The following is a 24,798-nucleotide window of genomic DNA, read 5'->3' as shown; positions in this document are numbered from 1 at the left end:
TATATACCATTTATATGTAGGCTATCTACTTTTCTGATTTTATTATATGCTGTGGATATTCTGTGTGTTTTTGTCACTCTTTTGTATTTTATTGTGTTTTAATTCAGCTCTATGACAATTTTAATTTCCTAGATTTAGTGCAGCCACAAATTAAATTAAAGTGATATTTTGTGTGCACAAGAATAAATAAAATAAAATAAAGCTCTTTTTGGGCCACAATGAAAAAATCAGAGTCTAGGACGCTGAAGCCCTGAATATGTTTTGTCTGGTGCATGGGCAGCGCAGTCTAGTTTAGCTTCACGTTCTTAGTTCTGAATGTACACAGCTATGTATGATAAATTGGATGTAATTTAAAACTATACGTCCATTTGTCCCATTTTCCTGGTTAACTCTCTCCCGCGGGTCTTTGTGGGCTGACAGACGAAGACGGAGCTCGTTTCCCTATTTAAGTTCATAAAGAAAGGACAGCCATCGTCATATAATGCAGCTATACGTGATTGTGTTCTGCCACTACGGCGACAGATTTTATTTATACTTAACTTATGTTACACACAATATTCCCTCAGAAAACAGCAGGTTTAACAACAAACACAACAACAACACTAACTCCGGCAAACTCCATTTGCGCCACTCTGTGTTGACAAGTTGCAGCCTTCAGCTTCTAGAACAAAGGCAGCATTGTTGACCTACTGAAATTCCACTTGAGCTTCGCTGGATAAAAAGTGTCTACCACCATGTAGTAAATGAAAAATGTCTAAATGTCTTTAAAATAGGTTACCTTCGGGACTGGAATATATCTGGTGAAGGATTAACTGATGAAGTGGCCTCAGAATCTACAGGTCCCACATTTCACTCATCATTTTAAATATTCCCACTGCAGCTCAGAGCCTACCGGCTACTTAAGGTGGAATGTTTTCTTGTTACTTGCTTGCGTGATGACGTTTGGAAAATCAATCAAAAAACTCTTTGACCATTTCATCGTTGATTTTATCAGCTTATCTTATGACTGACTCTTTGTGATGATCAGATCTTCAAGCTCTTAAATGTAGCTGGATAAATATGGACTGCATCGTGTGACAGCAGATTGTATTTCATCTGGAGAATAAGAGTAGTTGCTTGTGTTCTCCGCGTGGGACTCCGGCAGCTCTGCACCTGTGCTGCTTTTTTCCTGTTGTCTGGTTGAGGAAGCAGCTCCTGTCCTGAGTCCTGAGCACCAGGCAGCTGCTTGTTTTTACTACAGGCCTGTCTCTACATTTATTGCCAACAACAACAGTGTGTGCTGAAGACACATTATGAGCAAACGCACGTTAACATCCACAACTTGTGGACTTTAATGTCATGTAGGAAATAATCATATATTTAATATTAACTAGATCCATCCAGGTTAACATGATGGGGATGGACAACGGTGCATTCAACCAGCGGCTCCTATATGTAGTCAGTGCACTGCGCAGTTACCCAACGGAATCACTTCCTTTGTGTAGCGAGTTTGCCTACAAAATAAGTTGGCCTTTTGCCTGCTTTTATTTAGAAAGGTTCTTGACAGGACGTTCCTTAAGTTCTTTTGCCTGCCTGACAAAACCTGCGGTTTAACACCGCGGAGACTGTTTGGTTTTAGGTTCAATATCCGACGGACGTTCACTTCGGGATGCCAGCGGCGTGTTCGTTACTCCGTTTCCCCCAGTGTTGACTCTAAGACCACGGGTAACTCACGTCCGACAACTCGCTGTTAACAGCGGTGTCAGTCAGGGACCATCAACAAATTAACACTAAACACACATATAACCAGTGTTATTTACAATTCCTTCCGGCTGACTTGCTCAAATTAGTGAAAATCAAAGTCGAAGAATTGTGCTAATTTATTATCATGCCAGTAAACCTGTTTTCATTGCTAATGTGTCATTCATTTAATTTTAAATAATATTTGAGTAGAAGATAATTACATTTATACCTTTCATGTCATGTGACCCAAATGACTCAAAATTCCATATGAGATGTTTTACTACAACTGGACAAATAAGACACACTCTTTTTTATTGTTATTTTAGTGATCCATAATTTTATATGAATATTTATAATGTGAAAATCAGCACAAACGACATTATCTGCTCCTATACGTATTAAGCTACTATTCAAAGTTTAGTATCTAACGTCGTACTGTCTGAAAATGTCAGTATCCTCCATCTCCCTCTTCTCCACTGGCCTTTGTCTGATATCATTAATGTGCAAACCTTTTCTAACCCAGTAGGGGGCGGTAAGAACATATGAAAAGTTATATAATAAGAAACGATTGATCAAAATGTAACATGGAATTGACTTTGTTCACGTGATGCGCGACGTGGTCCACCAGTCACGTGTTAGCCAATAAGTTTGACTTTGACACGTCCGCTTTTCAGAGGTCTGTAAAAGTAACAGAACCTTTTGCAGCTTCCTGTCAAAACTGTCAGAAATAAAGCTCTCAATGGTTAAAATGAAGCTTTATGTGCATAAAAGAAAACGAAACTCTTGTGCTTTTATTTTGTAGGCAAATCGCTAAAGAGGAAGTGATTCTGCGGGTAACGTAACATATTTGGCATTATATTAACTAGATGACCATTATATATAAGGCTTCTGATTGAACGCCGAGAAGGCAGAACCATGCAGACGGGCCCAAACTCGATGATGCCTACCAGCTGGCTAGAGTCTGCTACTAAGTGAAACAGACAGTCCAGCGGCATCGTGCTTACGAAAGTAGACCTTAGTCAGTTATTATGTGGAGACTGCTTTTGATCTAAACAGCATCGCACAGGAATATCTAGATCTCTCACGTACGCTTCGTTGCCGTATCCGATAGCTATCAGTGATGCTGAGGTTATTACCTGACAAGCTACACGTCTCCCTAGACTAAACTCATGGCGATTGTCTCAGAGTCCATGAGAACGCGTAGGGCTCTTCACCAGGCTCGAACATATCAAAACCTGGCACCCGTTTCGAGTAAATACTGCACTTATGTTACGGTTCGACTCTCAGAGGAAGTGCATAGATCAGACTAAAGACCTCGATACATAGTCACGACCAAATAATACTAGACTGAACCAAATCACGCAAGATCATACTGGAGTATGGATAAAACCGTGGTAGTCGTCGCACTCCTATGACAGTGATCGCCTGATACAGAACACGGACTATATAAAAGTAAGCTAAGATGGTAATATAATAGATCAAGTCAACACACCGCAGCCAGTACAAATATACTATGCTATAATGAATAACCAGCTTTGGAATTGTTATTGATTCGGTTCCATGCTACCTCCATTTGTTGCTCTACCCACTCAAGATGGCTGTGTCAGGCGTAAGATACACATAATGCGACCTAGAGCTAGACTGATCTCATAGACAGGTGTGCTCATCTCCTCTTCTTTTCACAGCCATTCAGTACTGCTGCGGATTCATGGTCCTCTGATGCATGTTGTCTTTTAGTTCCACACATAGTACAACACCTCCTCACGTTATCACTAGAGCTGATGAGATCACACTTCGCACGCTCAAGAGCACGAAGCTACACGCTCACATTCACGAAGCAAACAACGCTTATAATACGTTATGCCCGTGGTATGGTTCTAGCTGTTGCATAGCACTGGCGACTTTGTGAATGCTAACAAGATATCCTCGTCTGTGTAGTCCATCCATCAACTTTCGCTTCACCCAGTACAGTTGAGCTCCACGTCCCAGTTACGATGACAGCCACTTCTGATATACTCAGCACGTCTACAACCTGGTACGGTCTATATTTCTGCTATTCATATTCAATTTATGACGAGTAGTTTGGCTTACGTCCGATAGCACCAACGCTCTGTACGCTAAGTGCTTGTGTGCTGAGTATCGTTAAGGTGTGATTTACAAAAAACTTTCTTGACTCTACTTCTGATCCGTGCTAGAGACTTAAACATCTGACATCAAATCATAAAATACAGGGTTTACTTCGTCGCACCTAGCACGCTTGCCATGAAAAAGATTCACTTACACCACCACAGTGGCTCCACGCTCACTACAACAATCCAACCAAGCAGCGAAGGAGCGTGCGCTAGGATCACAGCCCCTTGGCACTGACACATCTCAAAGACTCATAATGTCTATGAGAGAGCTGATCTTCTGCCAGATGCACCCTACAGTTAAAACAATTAGAAAGGCGATAGGTCCTCGATACTTTCATCGACCTCGGCTGCCTTACATGTATAGTAAGAAACTCTATTTTTTAATGAGTGTGGTTCTCCATAGTTTTTCTGAGATATTAGTGTACAAAAAAAGAAAAGAAGAAAAAGAATGAAGATAATTATAAATACGATGATCAATTTGTCATTCCTAGACAATATGATTAATCGCATTCTCTATAATTAGGCCATTTTAGTTCTTTCAGTCATTACATTCCAGTATATACGTATAACCTGCTAATGTCCCGCCTGCCAGCGGCTGCACCCCCGTGCTCATTGTCGAAGGCTGAAAAGTGACTCTCATGCATGGTAGCATGGTGTTCCCTGACTGACAAGACACACACAACCTGCTCAAGCCAGAACACACAAAAAGCTGAAAAGATGCTAACTAACTAACGTAGTCAAAGGTGCCCCGTTATAACACCTTCTCACTCAGATACAGTTCTTCTCCGTGCAATTCGTACTTTTAAGCACCGTCCTGGGTGCCATGCAGTTGTTACTTGCAGATGATGAATTGTGTCATTGCTCTTACACGACTGCAGATCATTCAGAACCTTACTCCTGTCCTCGTGTTCGGTGACATTCAATGGGCTCGGTCCTGTACCCTTGGAGAGTGAATATACAAGACCATTAAGCAAGGCACCTATATCTATGCTTCACAAAAACTAGTTGCGAATTCGTGTCTTTTAAGCTACCAATAAACTTTTGTCGTCGTGAGCTACTTCAGAAAGTACAAGTCATCTCACATCCTAATCACTTAATTATCCTTGTGCTCCTTACTTAAGTTCGGCTGGTTGTATATTCTCCGTACTATAGTATGCTAATATTATCACCCCAACGTCAGCGACAACGTGATCTGCCGCTCCATTTATCTTTATAGGTTTGCAATGCGAAGATGTACACACACCCATCCACCGACGATCTCACCTACTAAATACACTGATCTCCTTGCAGCTGCCGACATCATCCACATCGTTGCTGCATCGCATCCACCAGAAATCGTACAGGTCATGCGCTAACAGCATCACTCATGCCTACGCCACTAGTCTGATAAGCTAAATCTTGTCTACCACCAAGCTGGGAACTAGTGGTTAATGCAGCTTGGCGTGAATGTAGCTGACCTTTTGTACTGCGAGATAAGATACTGGCGCCTTCGTCTCACCTACTTCACTGCTATATGTGACTCAGATCGTACTCAACAAGAATAACATCACAATCCAACAAAACTACCGTGCTGAATTCTTCAGCTGGTGCATCAAGTAACGCAGGACCGAGTACTCTCAGTCAAGCTCACAAAAGCCTGTGTTGTGTCAACAAATCATATGATTTATGCAGACGCTAGTGTTCGAGAAAACATACCGACTTCATACCACGTACTGTTGTAGTGCTGCTATTCCTTTTTAGAGGCTTGCGATAAGGAACGGCATTATGTTACCATCACATGACAAAGAGAATCATTGGAGCAATAAGAAATAGTCTCCACTGGATTAAGGAAGAGTAGTTCAGATTTAAAGCAGGTCACTAGAAACGTGTATTTGCCAAAATGCCATTCATGTCTGAATTTGATTTCAGACTTCATTCATGGAAACACGAGCACGCTAAAGCACGCTTTTCCAGTCAGCTCAAGTTTATGGGTATTACATGCTTGCGCTCAAAACTGATCAACCCCCTCCCCCCTCCGTCTGGTCCTGAGCGTTGAGTCACCAGCATGCTCTCCAGCTGCTTTAAAGTAGAGCTCTGTCATTCTCTGAAGGCTGTTGGCGCGAGGACGACCAGCTCTGCCTGGATGGAGCCTGGAGTGAAGTGAGATAACACCACAGTAAGCACAACGATCGAGGGACATCCACCGCTCCGTCGTCGATCATCGCTGGCGTCGGCAGCAGAAGATCAAGCGGTTCTTACCCATTGTACACCATTCAGCTGTACCAAGGCCCTCCTCATTGACGCCACACGATACGAGTATTTACGTTCAGGTTTGAAGTCCCTCAGCAAGTGAGGAGGTAGTCACATACCTAGTAACTCTCACCATGCCATCAGCAGTCTACTGTATCTCATCGCTGTAAGACTATGATCTGATGCAGTCCACTCAGCTGTTGACTGAAGCACTCGTGTTCTGTGTAAACTGGATGACAATGCTGTATCTATAGTTTATCTGTGTGTGCGATGAGGTATGGTATCGCAGTTAGACTTAGCCCTGCAGAACGCTCCTGTCCTCCCTGATTGATGGACACGGCAACACTGCATGTCCACTCGTGACCACTGTAAAACAAAGACCCCTCCCTCCAACCCTCCCAGCTGCTTTCTATAAAGATGGCTCCCTTCATACAAAGAGAGACTAACAGGTTCACGATGCGACACCATCCACCATGCTTGACCAAGGTCCTGCCGACTTGCAGGCTCCTTCATTACAAGCTTGTAATGACCATCAGTACAGGTCATGGAGATCTCCTCCACCAGGACATGTGCAGTGCTACATGCTCAACAGTGCATTGGTCGAGTGCTCGTTCAACAAGACGTCGAGAGACGCAGGTTCAAAGTGATTACCTCCAGGACCCTGAATATCACAACAGTGATAATAGATCTCTCATGCTTAACACACTCACGGCTTCCTTTGGAGCAACATCCAGATTCTTCTGATCGTATATAAGATATACTGTTATTCTCATCACTGTTACTGTAACCAACTCCCCCTGCTATATCATGGGAAGATAATCCTTGAGTCTATTTATTCTCTGTTGGCTTACTCACGAGCGCGAGACGCCAAGCACAGACCTGAGGACCTCCAAATACTCCGACCTCTACCCTTCAAGTACCTCCCACCCTCGATTCCTGCTCACTCATGCTTACACCTGAGCGCGTTGCTGCGACTTGTCTGCCCTGCACTGTCAACGTGATATCTGACACTCCGTGTCTAACTGACGTCGTTACTCGGTGCTCATATACTGCGGAGCATCGATTGAGCCCACCGTGTCGTGCTCAGACCGCGAAGAGCCCTCTCACGGTAGACGTCCACATGATCTGCAGAGTGTTTAACACGTGTGAGCACATAATATTTACATGCTTTTCATCATTCATTCATTTTGGCTCTTTGCAGCTGGTGAAGACAAATCGGACAACAGTCAGCTGATGAAGAATGGACCATTCAAGTCACGATATGACACCATCTCATCACTCAGTGCTCTCCTATACTCAGACTAACGATATATACCTCGAGCAAGCAGACCCAATGCTCAGACGGAGCAGAGGTAGGTGTGTGTGGTGTGTGTGTGTGTGTGTGTGTGTGTGTGTGTGTATGTGTGTGGGTGTGTGTGTTGTGTGGTGTGTGTGATCTCTCTGAGAGGTTTTGGGGAAGTGAAGGCGTCTTTGTCTTCACTTCTTCGTAAACATTAAGATTTGAGAGTGTGAGGTGAGTGATGGACAGGAAGAGCGGAGCTGCCTGCACCAAGTGCACCTGACGAAGAACCGACTACCTGCAGCGTCCAAAAACTGCTGCACACGCCCTCATTTTAGTTTGAGCATTTATTGGGATTTGAATTTAAAGGTAAAAGTGCAGAGACTTCTGAAGAAGCTGCAAGAGTTGGATTTCCACCCTTCACCAGCCGCCGGGCCTCAGCTGTGATGTTCAGGCTGAGGCCCGGGCGATGTGTCGGACTGATCTGTTCTTCAGCCTGCGGTGGAGCTAAACAGCTCTCGTGGGCGTCCAGTTTCCTGTTTCTGATAAAACACTTGAGCTGAACGTGGACCTGCCTAGTTTCACTGCCACAGCTGTTTTTACAAACTGTGAACAAATCTAGTTTCTGACTCCCACAGATTCTTCCTGCACAAACACAACTGCACTTTGACTGTTCATTTAATCAATAATCAGTATTAAATCACCGGTTCCCTTCGATTTACAGGGTTTACTGCCCATTTGATGCGACTCCCGACGTCTCTCTCTCTCTCTCTCTTCTCTCTCTCCTCCTCCTCATGGCGTCTCAGGTATTTACAGATTATATTACTTGATTTGACGTTCGATAAAGTCGAATCAGCTCGTGCGGCGGGCCCGACACGTTCATCCTGTCTGAAGATGCTTCACTTGTTTTGGTGCCGCCCCCTCAGCCATGTTCTTCCACTTGTGGTACTTTTCCATTATGTCATTACTCGTTTTTTAACTGTTTTATTATTGGATAGGTGGAAGAGAATGTCAATAATCTGAATAGTATTTGTACGATTTGTTACTACAGTAGGAGCAACAGCTTTACCAACAGTGCGGGGGGGGGGCACGGCAATGATAATAATAGAACATGTATTACATGTGTATTGTATATATGTATTTACGTATTACAATGTATATGTCAGCTGCAGGTTTCCTGCAGTATTGTTAAGTGTTGAACGTGTGCTGTGTTTCCCAGAGAGCGATCCGGCTGCAGTCTACCAGCTGTGAGAAACAGACCAGTCACTTTAGGACGAATATCCATCACAGGACCACCAGATCCACAGGACGAGAGGTACAAGCTGCTCTTCTCTGTCTCCGTCACGGTCCACCAGCTAAATGCTAAAACAGCATTGCTAACACGCAGTGACAATGCTAACGTTGTAGATGTTGAGGAAGAGTGAAAGTGTTTTACACCCCTGTCCCTCCATCTTCAGCTCAGTGTTAGCATTCCTGACATTAGCCGATTAAGCATGCCCAACACAACGTTCTCCAGAGAGGAACTGGGTTCTTCCTTCAAGTAAAAGTAATACCCAAACATTATTTAAAAATTATTTCACAGACATAAAAAGTTCTGTTATTACACACTGTGTTTTTCAATTGAGAGATCCCTCACCTGCTTCCCACCAGCCGAGAAACAGCCAGGAGTCTGTAGGACTACAGTTCTGAGCCAGGAGGCGGACTGTTTACTGTAGCGTCAGAACACCTGTGAGCCTCTCCAGCCCAGCCTGGTTTACCCAGGAAATGCAGGCCTGTTCATCGCAGCCCCTTCCTTCAGCAGGCGTCAGGATTCATAAAACTGTTGTTTTATGCGTTCCAGGAGTTCAGAGACATTTATTCCAAAAGTTTTAATTCAGATTTAACCCCTGAAAAGTCTGTATCGAGCCCATTAAAGACACTGGTGTGTAATAACAGAACTTTTATATGTTCTGCATGAAATATTTTTTTAAATAATGTTTTATTACTTTTACTTGAGGATGAACCCAGTTCCTCTCTGGAGAACGCGTGTTTCATGCATTAATCGGCTAATGTCAGAATTGCTAACACTGAGCTAAGATGAGAGGGCGACAGGTGAACCACTTCACCTTCCTCAACATCTACACGTTACATCATGTCACAGCGTGTTAGCATGCTGTTAGCATTTAGCTGGGTGGACCGTGACGGAGACAGAGAAGAGCCAGCTTGTACCTCTCGCCTGTTGCATCTTTGGGTGTTTCTGTGGATGAATATTCGTCCATAGTACTTGGTCTGTTCTCACAGCTTGAGTAGACTGCAGCCGGATCCGCTCTCTGGGAAACACAGCACACGTCAACATACATACTGCAGGGAACTGCAAGCTGACATATACAATGTATTACATAAATACATACTATACATAACACATGTTATACATGTTTCTATTATTATCAGCACTCTTGGTAAAGCTGTTGCCTCCTACTGTATTTAACAATCGGTACAAATACTATTCAGATTATTTGACATTTCTTCCACAATCAAATAAATACAAACAGTTAAAACGAGTATGACATTAATGGAAAAGATACCACATGAAGAACAGGCTGAGGGGGGGCACAAAAACAATCGTGAACATCTTACAGAAACAGGCTTATGAACGTGTCGGGCGCCGCACGAGCTGATCGACTTTAAAGACGTCAAATCAAAGTAATAAAATCTGTAAATTACTGAGACGCAGAGAGAGAGCAGAGGAGACGAGAGAGAGAGAGAGACGTTCGAGTCGCATAACATGGAGTCAGTATAACCTGTAAATCCGAAGGGAACGGTGATTAATACTGATTATGATTAAATAACAGTCAAAGTGCAGTTGTGTTTGGTGACAGATAAGAATCTGTGCAGTTCTAGAAACTTAGATTTGTTCAGTTTTTGCTAAAAAACAGCTGTGCAGTGAAAACTAGAAGGCATCGCAGCGTTCAGCAAGTGTTTTTATCAGAAACAGGAAACTGGACGCCACAGAGCTGTGTAGACTCCCACCGGCAGGCTGAAGAACAGACAGTCACGACACAATCGGGCCCGGGCCTCAGCCTGAAACATCACAGCTGAGGCCCGGCGCTGCGTGAAGGGTGGAAATCCAACATTCTTGGCAGCTCTTCAGAAGTCTCTGCACTCGTTTACCTTTCAAATTCAAATCCCAATAAATGCTCAAAACTAAAATTTGAGGGGCGTGTGCAGCGAGTTTGGACGCTGCACGGAGTCGGTTCTCGTTCAGTGGACACTTGGGTGCAGCAGCTCCGCCTCTTCCTGTTCCCATCACTTCACCTCACACTCTCCAAATCTTAATGTTTAGAAGAAGTGAAGACAAAGACGCCCTTCACTTCCCCAAACACTCTTCAGAGAGGATCAACACACACACACCACACACACACACACACACACACACACACACACAAACCCACACACACACACACACACACACACACCCACACACTACCTCTGCTCCGTCTGATTGGCTGCTTGCTGCTGAGGTAATATTTTGAGGTCACTGTATGTGATGTCATCTGTGATGTCCATCTTCTCTGACTTCTTCTTCACCAGCTGCAAAGAGCCAAAGATGATATGAATGAATGAAAAGCCATGTAAATATTAATGTGCTCATCACGTGTAGGACTGTTTAAACTCTGAGTCTGTGACTCACCTGGAGGTTTCCTCTCAACACGTCGTCTCACCAGTAACACCAGTAACACCAGTAACACCACAACACTGACAGATGCAGCAGACAGCCACACAGGTAGAGGAGGAGGAGAGGTGGAGGATGAAGGAGGAGAGGTGGAGGATGAAGGAGGAGAGGTGGATGGAGGTCTAGCTGTGGTCGGTCGCTCTGAAACCAGCAGAATTAATGATCAAATATTCTTAAATAAACAAAGAATAAAACATTCAGTCATTTCACTGTTGAGAAAGATCTGTTCTGTTTTTGGTCTGAAACACTTTGACCTCCTGACCTTTGACCTCCTGACCTGTGACAGTGATCCAGCTGGGTGGAGACTCTCCATGACCTCTGATGTTACAGCTGTAGAGGCCTTCATCAGACTTGTCAACATGGTGGATGGTCATGTGACCTGTAGTCTCTTTGATGAGGGAGCCATCTTTATAGAAAGCAGCTGGGAGGTTGGAGGGAGGGGTCTTTGTTTTACAGTGCAGAGTGACATCATGTCCCTCCATCACAGGGAGGACAGGACTCTGCAGGATCACTGCTCCACCTCAACACACAGACAAACTACAGCATTTCATCCATTTACACACAGCTTCATCAACACTGACTCCACAGTCTGATCTTACCAGTGACAGTGATGCTGATGCTGTTACTGGTTGCTCCCTCTCTGGACTCACACCAGTAAACTCCACTGTGCCATGGGAGGGTGAAGCTGATGTTACAGGAAGAACCAGCTGATCTTCCCCAGCCAGCTCCACACTGAGTCCCGTTGTCTCTGGTGGTGTTCCTCCTCAGCCTCCATCCAGCAGAGCTGTCGTCCTCCTCACAGCTCAGAGAGACAGAGGCTCCTTTAAACAGCTGAGAGCTGCTGGGACTCACCGTCAGACCAGCTGGAGGGGGAGGGGATGATCAGTTTTGACCAGACTTAATACTCCTACTTTCTGAACTGCTTTGGTGCTGTGTTTCCATGATGAATCTGAATCAAATTCAGACATGAATGCATTTGCAAATACACTTTCTGTGACCTCTTTATTGATCTCTTCTTCCAGTGAATATTTTTGCTCCATAATTCTCTTGTCATGATGGTAACAAGCTTCCTATCCAACCTCAAAAGGAACAGCACTACAACAGTACGTATAACGACTGGTTTCCACACTATCTAACATGTTTTACAAACAGTTGTAGCTTTGGTTGTCCTGTATGTGCACGCTGAATTCAGGGTTTTATTGTTTTTGAAAACTATTGAGGCTATCTTTCTCATCAAACACCATCCCAAGCATTAACCCTTTCCATTGGGTAGAAATTTACTTTCAGACTGTGGTAGAAGATGTTTACTGACCTGTGTTTGTGGTGCAGCACAACAGTGAGATCAGAGCTGCAGAGACATGATTAGGTTACTCTGAGGTTTTACATGCAACAAGATAACAGTACTTTCTGATTGTAGAACACAGAAAAACAACCACAAAGTAAACAGGAAATTAATATTAGATAATTATCACAAAAAGTTATTGAACTCAAAGACAGATTCAACATTTTTCAAAATCCTTGCTAATGTTTTTCACCAAACAGGACAAGAAGTCACAACAAGCAGAGAAGTTGTCCACGTGTAGAAAAGTGACACAATTCATCATCACAAGTACATGCAGGCACCAGAGGTAAAACAAACAGAAGAACTGCTGGGCTGCTACGTTATTAGTAGCATCTTTCAAGTTTTTGTGTGTTCTGCTTGAGCAGGTTGTGTGTGTCTTGTCAGTCAGGGCAAACATGCTCCATGCATAGATCACTTTTCAGCTTCACAATAGAGGGGTGCACCCTCAGGCACATCACAGTTAATTAACTGAATGTATGACTGAAGAACTAAATGGCTAATTATAAGAATGATTAATCATATTGTCAGGATGACAATATCAACGTATTTATATACTTCATCTTTTTCTTTTTCTTTTTTTTACAACTAATATCTCAGAAAACATGGAGAACCACACACTCATTAAATAGATTTTACTTACTGAGCAGCCGGTGAAAAGATGATTCCCCCATTTTAAATGTAGGTCATCTGAAATCATCTCTCTAACATTACTAGTGTCATCAGGTCCAGCCCACCTCCTTCCTCTTTGTGTGTGACTGCCACTGTTGAGGCTTTCTGGCAAGCAGCAGGAAACTGCATTTTTTTGTTCAGTTTTTCAGCACATCAGAAGTGATAAAAAATTTTTAAACACATTTACGCACACACACAATGAAGTTTAAACAACACGTCAAAATGAGCAAAATAACCTACCAGGTTGTAGACTGCTGATATCAGAATGTCAGTAACTGTGAGCTCATACTAGGTGACAAGTGGAGTACACAGAGGTCTGTACTACAAAGCATGATCAACAGACCCAGGATAACTTTTTGTATGTGATTACCTGTCTGTCTGGGTACGAGTGTGTTCATGTGAAAGAGGTGGACTTGTTAACTAAAACAACATCATCAGAACCATGAATTAAGTACTAATGTGAAAAGAAACGATGAGACCTGCAGGTAAATGCAGTTATACTGACACACTCTGAGTGGAAGCACATGGAAGGACGGACATCAAAACAATTCCACTGATCTATACAAGTATGTACTGCTCGTTGTTACTGATCTTTTACTTACTCTTTTGTCCCTGTCAGGATCCTGTAGGAGTGACGACTCCGTTTTTCCAGTGATCTGATTGGTCAGTAGTTTGGCTGTTGACAGGTTTTGATCTGATCCTCTGAAGTGAACCTACATTAGTTACCACGGTGATTTATCTGGTGAACCACCGTCATGGACTGACAGCCCGCAGTTAAACAACCTCGATAACCTCAGATCCTGCTTGATAGGACAGGTCTCAGAGATTAGATATCTGTGGTGCTTATCAAACATTTAACTGACAAGTCCTACTGCACTGTTCACACGCTACATGTAACACACATTTCAACTTTTCTTCCGTTCACAATAGGCCTATATATAATGTTTAGTTATAATGTCCAAATAGTTACGTTACCCGCAGAATCACTTCCTCTTTAGCGATTTGCCTACAAAATAAAAGCACAAGAGTTCGTTTTTTCTTTATGCAATAAAGCTTCATTTTAACCAATTGAGAGCTTTTATTCTGACAGTTTTGACAGGAAGCTGCAAAGGTTCTGTTACTTTACAGACCTCTGAAAAAGCGGACGTGATCAGTCAAACTTATTGGCTAACACGTGACTGTGGACCACGGCGCATCACGTGAACAAAGTCAATTCCAGTTACATTTTGATCAATCGTTTTCTTATTATAACTTTTCAATATGTTCTTACCGCCCCCTACTGGGTTAGAAAAGGTGTTGCACATTAATGATATCAGACAAAGGCCAGTGGAGAAGAGGGAGATGGAGGATACTGACATTTTCAGACAGTACGACGTTAGATACTAAACTTTGAATAGTAGCTTAATACGTATAGGAGCAGATAATGTCGTTTGTGCTGATTTTCACATATAAATATTCATATAAAATTATGGATCACTAAAATACAATAAAAAAGAGTGTGTCTTATTTGTCCAGTGTAGTAATAACATCTCATATGGATTTTGAGTCATTGGGTCACATGACATGAAAGGTATAAATGTAATTATCTTCTACTCAAATATTTATTTAAAATAAATGAATGACACATTAGCAATGAAAACAGGTTTACTGCATGATAATAAATTAGCACAATTCTTCGACTTTGATTTTCACTAATTTGAGCAAGTCAGCCGGAAGGAATTGTAAATAACACTGGTTATATGTGTGTTTAGTGTTAATTTGTTGATGGTCCCTGACTGACACCGCTGTTAACAGCGAGTTGTCGGACGTGAGTTACCCGTGGTCTTAGAGTCAACACTGGGGGAAACGGAGTAAGAACACGCCGCTGGATCCCGAGTGAACGTCCGTCGGATATTGAACCTAAAACCAACGTCTCCGCGGTGTTAAACCGGAGGTTTGTCAGGCAGGCAAAAGAACTTAAGGAACGTCCTGTCAGAACCTTTCTAAATAAAAGCAGGCAAAAGGCCAACTTTTATTTTGTAGGCAAACTCGCTACAAAGGAAGTGATTCCGTGGGTAACTGCGCAGTGCACTGACAAATATAGGAGCCGCTGTGAAATGCACCGTTGTCCATCCCCCATCATGTTAACCTGGATGGATCTAGTTAATAGTTAAATATATGATTATTTCCTACATGACATTAAAGTCCACAAGTTGTGATGTTACAGTGCGTTTGCTCATAATGTGTCTTCAGCACACACTGTGTTGTTGGCATAAATGTAGAGACAGGCCTGTAGTAGAAAAACAAGCAGCTGCCTGGTGCTCAGGACTCAGGACAGGAGCTGCTTCCTCACATCCAGACAACAGGAACAAAGCAGCACAGGTGCAGAGCTGCCGGAGTCACCGGAACGACAGCAACTACTCTTATTCTCCAGATGAAATACAATCTGCTGTCACACGATGCAGTCCATATTTATCCAGCTACATTTAAGAGCTTGAAGATCTGATCATCAGCAAAGAGTCAGTCATGAAGATAGCTGATAAAAACGAATGAAATGGTCAAAGAGTTTATTGATTGATTTCCAAACGTCAATCACGCAGCAAGTAACAAGAAAACATTCCACCTTAAGTAGCCGGTAGGCTCTGAGCTGCAGTGGGAATATTTAAAATGATGAGTGAAATGTGGGGACCTGTAGATTCTGAGGCCACTTCATCAGTTAACCTTCACCAGATATATTCCAAGTCCCGAAGGTATATTTTAAAGACATTTAGACATTTTCATTTACTCATGTGGTAGACACTTTTATCCAGCGAAGCTCAAGTGAGGAACTTCAGTAGGTTCACATGCTGCCTTTGTTCAGAAGCTGAAGCGCTGCAACTTTGTCACCACAGAGTGGCGCAAATGGAGTTTGCGGAGTTAGTGTTGTTGTTGTTGTTGTTAAACCTGCTGTTTCTGAGGGAATATTGTGTGTAACATAAGTAAGTAAAATAAAATCTGTCGCCGTATGTGGCAGAACACAATCACGTATAGCTGCATTAATGACGATGGCTGTCCTTTTTTATGAACATTAAAAGGGAAACGCTCCGTCTCTCGTCTGTCACCCACAAAGACGCCGCGGGGAGAGTCTAACCAGGAAAAGGGGACAAATGACGTATAGCTTTTAAATTACATCCAATTTATCATACATAGCTGTGTACATATCAGAACCTAAGAACGTGACTAAACTAGACTGCCTGCCCATGCACAGACAAAACATATTCAGGGCTTCCAGCGTCCAGACTCTGTTTTTCATTGTGCCCAAAGAGCTTTATTTTATTTTATTTTCTTGTGCACACAAAATATCACTTAATTTAATTTGTGGCTCAGCACTAAATCTAGGAAATTAAATTGTCATAGCAGCTGAATTAAAACACAATAAAATACAAAAGAGTGACAAAAACACACAGAATATCCACAAGCATATAATAAAATCAGAAAGTAGATAGCCTACATATAAATAGGTATATATGGACCAATGTGCGAGGGTGAGAGTGAAAAGAGTGTTTAGCTGAATTACAGGTCGTGTCCTCTGATTACATTGATTGTTCATTTGCTCTTGAACTTCTAATCTTAGGTTTCGTTTTTCTTTCTGCTGAACTTGCTCTCTTTCCTGGAATCGGGCTGTGGTCCTCCCCCTGGTGTTTATAAGCTACAGTGCCCTCTGCCCCCGCACACTGAAGCAAACTGAGACTTGGTGAGAACAGCTCCAGTCACTCTGCCTCCATGGATTCACGGCTCTTTTTGGTCTTCATTCTCTCTCAAGTGTCTTCTGGTAAAGACAATTTTCAAATTGATTTTTCACTAGTATTATAGAATGTCTTATTGTTGTAGGAAATGTTAATGTATTTGAAACTGATTAAAGGATTATTTGTTCATCTTTTTTAACAGTTAATTTTTAAAAAAGGGTTTATAAAACAATATTGTGTTTATTCTTAAAAGGTGTTGTATTTTACTTTGTCTGACTAATGCTAATTTAAAACTGTAAGTCTGAAACAACCAACTATGGAGTTTTGAAAAATGCTTGTTGCTTAATGAGGCGTAGGAGATTTAAGGTGTGGCATATTTCAAATTTCAAACCTATTTAGGCTTATGTAAAGGGCAGGAGAATGAAAATCTTTAAGATTATATGGTAATATATTTTTAAATAGTGTTTTGTGCAGTTTTTTTGTTTAAGAAATTTTGAAATAGTGCAATATCACATCAGTGCCACTTGACTTAGAGTGGTTCATCTTAAATGGTCTTTACATTGGGGTGTGGAGTCTTGTGATTGGCTGCTTTAAATGTATAATGTATATAATATAATTTTACTAAAAAAAAATAAAAATTACTTATGACTACTAAAAGTGTGTGACGCTGTACCGTCTGCAGAGACCCTGCCTAGTAACAAGGAGTACTGCTCCATGGAGTTAAGGCAGGAGCAGTGATGATTGGTTAGGGGGCGTGTCTGACTTGTTTGAGTGTCAGTGCTCTGTATGTAACCGGATACCCAGTGGTGTATGAAACGATGGACACTCACCCTCAACAGTCGTCATCTTGGCTATGGAGCAGAAGTTGGAGGACCACCAACATATTTTCAAACTTGTTTAAATGGCAACTGAAGGAGGAGGACACGTCTGCGGCGACAATGGTGGCGCAATTTCCATGTCACGTGACACAGGACAGCAATACGCTCAGCGAGCAAAGCAGCCGACAGGAGGCGACAGTCACGGTTCCCTGTAGTCATCGTCGTTTCCGGGGAATTCACAATGCCCGTGTTTGATCTGGGACAACGCGACCCCGTCGAAATTCACGCACTAAGCCACAGTGTACTGTGTGAGTATACTGACTGAAGTATCTGATGTGAGCGACAGTGGGTCACTGATTCACTGTTTTGTTTTCGCTAACGTCGCTGCCTCTCTTCATTCACTCTGTAGCTCGCTCGACCGCTGCTGCTCTCTCACGCTCTCGTTGAGCCGGTGGAGGGGGCAACTTTGAAAGGTGCGTTTCCAAAGCGCATCAAACAAATGCTGTGTAGCAACAAGCCAGCCTACTCACAGTATCTGCATCCACGTGGCGTATATATTGCAGTATAAGTCACCAATAGGAGTAAATACGTCACTGGTGATGATGTCATCTTTGACAGTGATCTAATGACCAAACATCACTGACAATGAAATCAACAGTCAAAATCTAACTGGAAAAAACTGCATACTGTATACAAAACCAGTTCTGACAAGTGTCTGAATGCTCCCATGTAATATCAGGTGTGTCAAGAGACCTTGTTTTTAAAGTTGGGTACTCACTATACTTGTTCTGATCTTTTTCAGACCCACTTGTAGCTGAAATTGGGAAGGATATCACGCTGTCATGTAAATCTGACAGGAGATCTATCAGAGCTGTGGAGTGGAACAAAAATGGGCTGCAGTCTCCAGAGTATGTTCTCTTTTTCTGTGATGGACACTCAGATAAAACCTTCCAGAATCCATCCTTTGTGGACCGAGTGTATCTGCAGGACAAAGATATGAAGAATGGCAATGTGTCTTTGGTCCTAAAGAATGTGACCAAACAAGATGAGGGAGATTATGAGTGTCGAGTCTCATTAGATGGTAGTAGGCAAAAAAGAGCAACCATTGAAGGTCAGCCAATCACAACCATCAAACTGAAGGTCAAAGCCTCAGGTGAGTTTGTTGGGTTCAGTGTGTTGTGTGTGTACCATATTGTAGCTGCAGTTTATTATCATGTTAATTTCTGGGAGTGAAAGATGAATATCAGAGTAAATGGAGGCTGCTCCATTATGTAATCATTAACTGACTAATATGCTTTTTAATCCTCAGGTGACATGGATGCAAATGTCATACACCAAGGTGACATGGATGCAACTCGTACTCACGTAACCCTGATTGGATGTGTAGGTCTTTTAGTGTTGGCAGGTGTTGTGCAGGGTTTTGTCAGAAAACGAAATCAGGACAAGAATTCAGACCTGTCCTCTGCTGATAAAGCTGGGGATGAGGCGCTCGTCTGAAATATCACAGACTCTTGATTTGATATGAGGCAAAACATCATGGTCTATTTTGATCAAATCTTAATAATATTTCCCCTTCATGAACCACTACCTTGTCGTGGTGAGGGGGCTTGAGTACTCTCATCCTGGAAGTTGTTTTGATTGGAGCACTTATCTCCCTGGAGGTTCTGCTTTGGAAAACTGGTCCACGAGAAGGGTCAGACTAAATGTGGTTCAGTTAGGACTTAAGGGGTGGGTGATCTCAAGATCTTATTTATATTTATATTTATATATATATATATATATATATATATAAATATATAAATAAATAAATATCTAAATATAGCAGATTTTAAGGGTTAGGTTGGGGTTAAAACTAACACTCTGAAGAGTGTTATCAGGGGCTCTGGCACAAGGTTATCATGGATGTTAAAAAAAACACAGATTTTTTTTTGTTAAAACATTTATAAATGGTTAAAGTTAAGAGTTAGGGTTAACCCTAATCTGAAAAGTAAATCATATGCCAAAGTAATAAGTAATATTGCTGCAAACCAGCATATCCTTAACTCGTTAAGCCCTAGGGATGCTGGGGGGTATGCCTCAGCTAGACAGACATACCCAAAATAGGTCCAGTCCATTTGCACGAGCTGGGTCAGTACGGATAGGCAAGACCTCAGAGAAGTTATTCCATGTGTCAGTAACATAGTGACTGTTACAATAGCTGAGTAAACTGTGATAAACCAAAGGAAAAAAAAAAAATCTGACTACAACTGTGCACACAATATAACCATTAGCCACTTAAAACAAAAAAACAAAAACAAACAACTAATTTGATAATTTTGTCTCCATTTTGCCTCTGAATCTCTTCCTCTAATTTGCTATATTATGTTGACTCTACATCATAGACATTGTAAAAGTGAAAAATAAGAATTGGCTGTAGGTCACACATAAAAGTTTGGTGCAGCAGCACACATAGCAGTTCTCCACCTGAGCAGAACAAGAACTACTGTCACCAGCTGCAATCCAAGATGGTGGAGTTACAGTCTGCCCATAAGGTTAGCTGTGGGCAGACTGGTGAGCAGCAACTGAACTTTCAAATCAAAACACTCACATATAGCACCTCGTGAATAAATAACAGCGTAGTCCAAACCAATAATCCACATGAATAGAGACAAAATAGTGGGAGAAGAATAGGTTCCAGCACACAAATGTCCTTAAAAAAAATTGTCGGAAGGAAACAAATAACTTTATTTAATGACAGTCACAATGAAATCAGAGCAGAAACAAAACACAGATTGTGATTAAGATTGTGGATTACAATTTTACCAATAAAGATTGTCATATTATGTTTTGGCCAGATCGCCACATGCCTTTGAATACTTAGTGTGTGCAGTGTGTCCACCTCTGGAAGGAATATTTATGATAATGTACATTTTTTGAGACTTGTATAGGATAGATATATTTCTGGATAAAGTAGTGGAAGCCTGTTGTTGCAAAACATTGTTATCTTGAATATTCAGTTATTCATTTTATGTTTTAAATGTACATGTTTATCCTTTTTCACACTGAAATCTTTGGAAAAGACTCCTAATATAAAATTAAATAAAAATTGAAAATAATTTGTATCCATATTTCATCCAGTGCACATTTTGTTCTTCTCTTCTATAAAAGGTAGCAGGTCAGCTGTGCCTCATGTATCAGATGGCCCAGCATCACTCTGTCCACATCTTCACATCAATAATTAATAGCATGATGGATTCAGACGGAAGCAAGGGCTGGGCTTCTCACACTGTGGTCCTGGTCATAACTGCAGGACACTTGATGTAAAATGAGAAATACATTTTTCTGAGCACCACAAACTCCTGAAATGATGTGTTTGAAATGATGTGAGAATTTCATCAATTAGGTCCAAGAACATTTGAAGTCTGTAATAAATTACTTTCACACCTCATGTATGAGAAGAGCTAGCAGGAAACACATGGGGTGCTGCCTAGGAACAGGCCTCCTCTTGCATCCATGTTATGAGATAAAAAGAAATTCACAATCTCAGTGAAAAATCTCAATTATATTTAATTTATATATGCAAGTTTATTAAGACAACATGCATTTAAAAAAATCTATGTTTATTATTATTGTTATTAGCTTTTCTTAATTAATTTCTCAAATATTAACGTGTATCTTCTCACTGTGGTCTCAGTATATAATGTACATATACTGTATAATACCAACATATATTGACAGGCTTTGGGATGGATATATATTCATGCAACATATGTCTATAATATAAATTTACATACATAAACATACATACATATTTGAATGGACTATACGCAATTATCAATATATAGAATTGTTCCAATTTTCTTATAGGTTGTTCTTTTTTTTTTTTTTTTTTTTAAAAACAGAGAGGATGACATGCAGCAAAGCCTCAGGTAGAGCACATACCATGAAGGCTCGGTGGTAAGGGCTGAGCCTTCATGGTATGTGCTCTACCCGGCGAGCCACTGGTGTGCCCCATTCCAAAGAATCTTTTGACACCAATCTGGTGTGTCAGAGACAAACGAGAGAGGGTCAAAGCCAATTATTTATTTATTTATTTTTTAGGATTCTGAGGTCAAAGTCAGATTTCCAAAAGATTTTTTTTTCACATCTGGCCCTAATCCTCTCATAATGATCATTACTGGTATAAAAGCAAAAGATTAAAATGTTGTAATAACTGAATATTTTTGATTCTTAAATGTAGATTTATAATGTGAATGGGATTCAAGTACAAGGAATTTCTTTTCTGTACGCATAAATGTAAAAGGTGTTTACGTGCAAAAACTCCCTGGGAAGTCGACCTTGTTGATACATGATCTCATCTGAACCTTGCTGAGCCAGTCCCTAAGAAAGCACAACATTCATCACACCTGGGCTGTGTGCCAAGCAACACCAGGTGGTAAACACAAAGGGCACCTTACAGTCCAACAGTCATTCATTATCTCCACAGAGTTAAGCTCAGCGTTCAGTCTGTTGGCCCATACGCAAGATAAAGCAGGTCATAAACCAGGCTGAGGTTCAGTTTCTGTTGAATTTGCACAAACAAATCAGTCAGTGAGCCTGGGCCTGTCCCTGTGATAAGGGACAAACTAAATGGTGGAACATTTACAGGGTGGAGGAGTTGAGGAGGAGGTGGGTTCAAGCTGCTCTCTGCAGCCCCTCCCCTACTGGTTTGGTCTGAATGAGGAAGTGGTTTGAACAAAGAGCAGAGCTGTTGCTGTAGAAACTGTGAGTGCTGCAGTTTAGAGTCTGATATACACAGTCTAAATACAGATACACACCAGGTCAGAAACCAGGAGTTTCAGTTTCCTGTTGACTCTGCACCAACGTCAGTGACAGAACAAGTAACTAAGATTACAGTCTGAATCTGAGTGAGACGCTGCCTTCACTGACTGCAGCTGAGAGAAGGAAATGATATGTTCCTGTCCTTGTAACAACAGACACACAAAATGGTGGAACATTCAGAGGGCGGAGGAGTTGTGGTTTGAGCTGCTCTCTGCCCCCCCTCCCCCACTGACTGAGTCTGAGTCAGGAAGAGGTTTAAACAGAGCAGAGAGTTTCGCCTGGTTACGTTGCTACTGTTTTAGTCTCAGATCTGAATCATCAGCGTCTGTTGTGAGACAGAAGCTCTTCATCACATGGAAAGTACCGAGTATCACATTTCCCCCCCGACTCATCGCCTCATACAAAGTCTTCCATTGTGACGAATTTCCTAAATATAAAACAAGAGGAGGATGATGATAACATCCTTCCTCCTCTCAGACCAGGTCACATCCCTGTTTGATCAGTCACAGAGAATATCTAACGTTTGTGGGGAAATTCTGTCAAACCGGAACGATTAAAACTCCATCCAGGTCACTGTGACCTTGACCTTTGACCCGTGACCACCAAAGTCTGACCGGTTCATCCTTGAGTCCAGGTGAATGTGGTGTTCGACAGAACCCGACGTTCACCTGGACTCAGGGAGGAACCGGTCAGACTTCAGGGACACGACCACAGGAGGCGGCTCTACTTCCTGTTTCAGCTGCGTGAGCGTGGAAATGTTCTACTGCTGTAACCATGACGACGGACACCTATCGTACAGGACACTGACCAGACGCGAATGGTTTAGACACGTAGTGATTATAGTGACGAGCAGGTCGTGGGTAGAACTGTCTTTAGAAAGCTGAAGCAGAACTTAACGAGGGAAAGTAGAACTTCAACAGCAACACTAACCGTCGGCCATTTGTGCCGTGACAGATCCTGAAACCAGAAACCGTCTCACGTCTAATATCAACAGTAAAAACATCGGTCGCAGCGTCGCACGTCGTATTGTCAGTGGACGATCAGGTGTTTCAGTAAATCTGTCTGTTCATCAGTCATTTGAGCCAGGAACCAGCTGACGGCTTGTTTGCCGCCTGTTTTCTCTACAAACATGTTGATGTTGCTGGAAACAGTTTGTCCTGTGACCTGCGTGTTATTACTAACCACCATGAGCCTTTGTTCCTCTCTCTCTCCCTCCCAGCTTCTCTCAAACATCAACATGACTTTAACTGAGTGGCTGATCTGCTCACAATGACCTGATGAGACTGAGGGCGGCACCATGTTCCTCTTCCTGTAAGTGTTCTTGAATAAAAACAGGAAGTTCCTGGTTCCTGCTTGTCAGTTTGTTACTGTGTGATATAAGTATCTGATGAAGTGTGTAAAGTGAACTGGGTCGAGAGCAGTCTCCCAGACTGCAGAATAACAGACATGAATCCCCAGAGTTAATGCAGGAGCAGCTGCATAAAACCCGCCTCCTGCTCACAAACATCTTCGTGTCCTCCAACTGGATAAGAGTGTTTGAATTCCAAACATGGCAAGTATTTTATCTGCCAAGTATTTTATCTGCCATTAATCAGGGCTGTTGCAAAGTCAGTTTGAATATCTGCCATCTGCTCCCCGCCCCCTCCTCGCCCTGAGAGCTGTTTACTGTGCTCTCGCTGTGCTGGCGCCAGTTATTACCACAAGAATGTGGCTTTGTGCCGAGTTCCTGAGAAACGAAAGACAAGCGTTTCACTGAAAGACGAACTCCACCCGACTGACAGAAAACAAAACTGAATAAGAGTGAAACAGCTTCGGGGGATCTGGGGCTTTTACTGCAGTGTGAAGCAGATTTTTAAACTCTGACAATAAAATGAAAAGCAGAAGTTTCATTTTACAGGAAACCACAGACTGAGCAGCAGCCGCCATCTTGACTGAGCAGACAGACAGAGAGAGACAGACAGTCAGAGACAGACAGTCAGAGAGACAGACTGAGATCACGCACTCTCTAATATCAGTCATTTATCAGCTCTAAGTGCAAATGATCCATCATCAATAACTCCCCTCGCTGTTCCTTCAAATTAAAAGTTTCTCTACCACTAACGTCACTCTCACCTCTTAATGCAGCTCTCAGATCAGTTCATGCATTCCTCACAACACTAACTCGCCTGTGCAAAATAAAACCATCAGAACCGTGTTCATGAACTGACTGAGAAACACTGTAAAAGCATCAAGCCGTCTCCTCCACACTCAGACTGAGGCCTACAGCTCGTTTACTCCTCACGTGTATTTTTGATGCATTTATAACAAGTTTAAGTTCATCAGCTCAGTCTTTGTTTAAAATGTGCGTGTCTGACAGAGGGTGGTGTAACAACATGAAGTTTCAAACCAAAT

At 42.2% G+C, this 24,798-nt stretch overlaps 1 protein-coding gene across 1 annotated transcript in view; it reads right to left on the bottom strand.

Annotated features, from left to right (window-relative positions):
* Positions 1-17,635, bottom strand: part of LOC111233154 (low affinity immunoglobulin gamma Fc region receptor II-like) — an 18,176-nt gene extending 541 nt beyond the window's left edge. Inside the window, exons 1-3 of the mRNA XM_022760910.1 lie at positions 17,620-17,635; positions 11,674-11,937; positions 11,352-11,594 (exon numbers count right to left, since the gene is read on the bottom strand). Coding sequence (XP_022616631.1) covers positions 11,352-11,594; positions 11,674-11,937; positions 17,620-17,635 — 523 coding nt within the window. The remainder of the gene's footprint in view (positions 1-11,351; positions 11,595-11,673; positions 11,938-17,619) is intronic.
* Positions 17,636-24,798: the final 7,163 nt, after the last annotated feature.

The sequence above is a fragment of the Seriola dumerili genome, unplaced genomic scaffold (assembly GCF_002260705.1).
Source record: "Seriola dumerili isolate Sdu_G_001 unplaced genomic scaffold, Sdu_1.0 BDQW01000372.1, whole genome shotgun sequence".
NCBI lineage: Eukaryota > Metazoa > Chordata > Actinopteri > Carangiformes > Carangidae > Seriola > Seriola dumerili.
The sequence above is the reverse complement of the archived record's forward strand: the minus strand, read 5'-3'. Positions and strand labels throughout refer to the sequence as shown.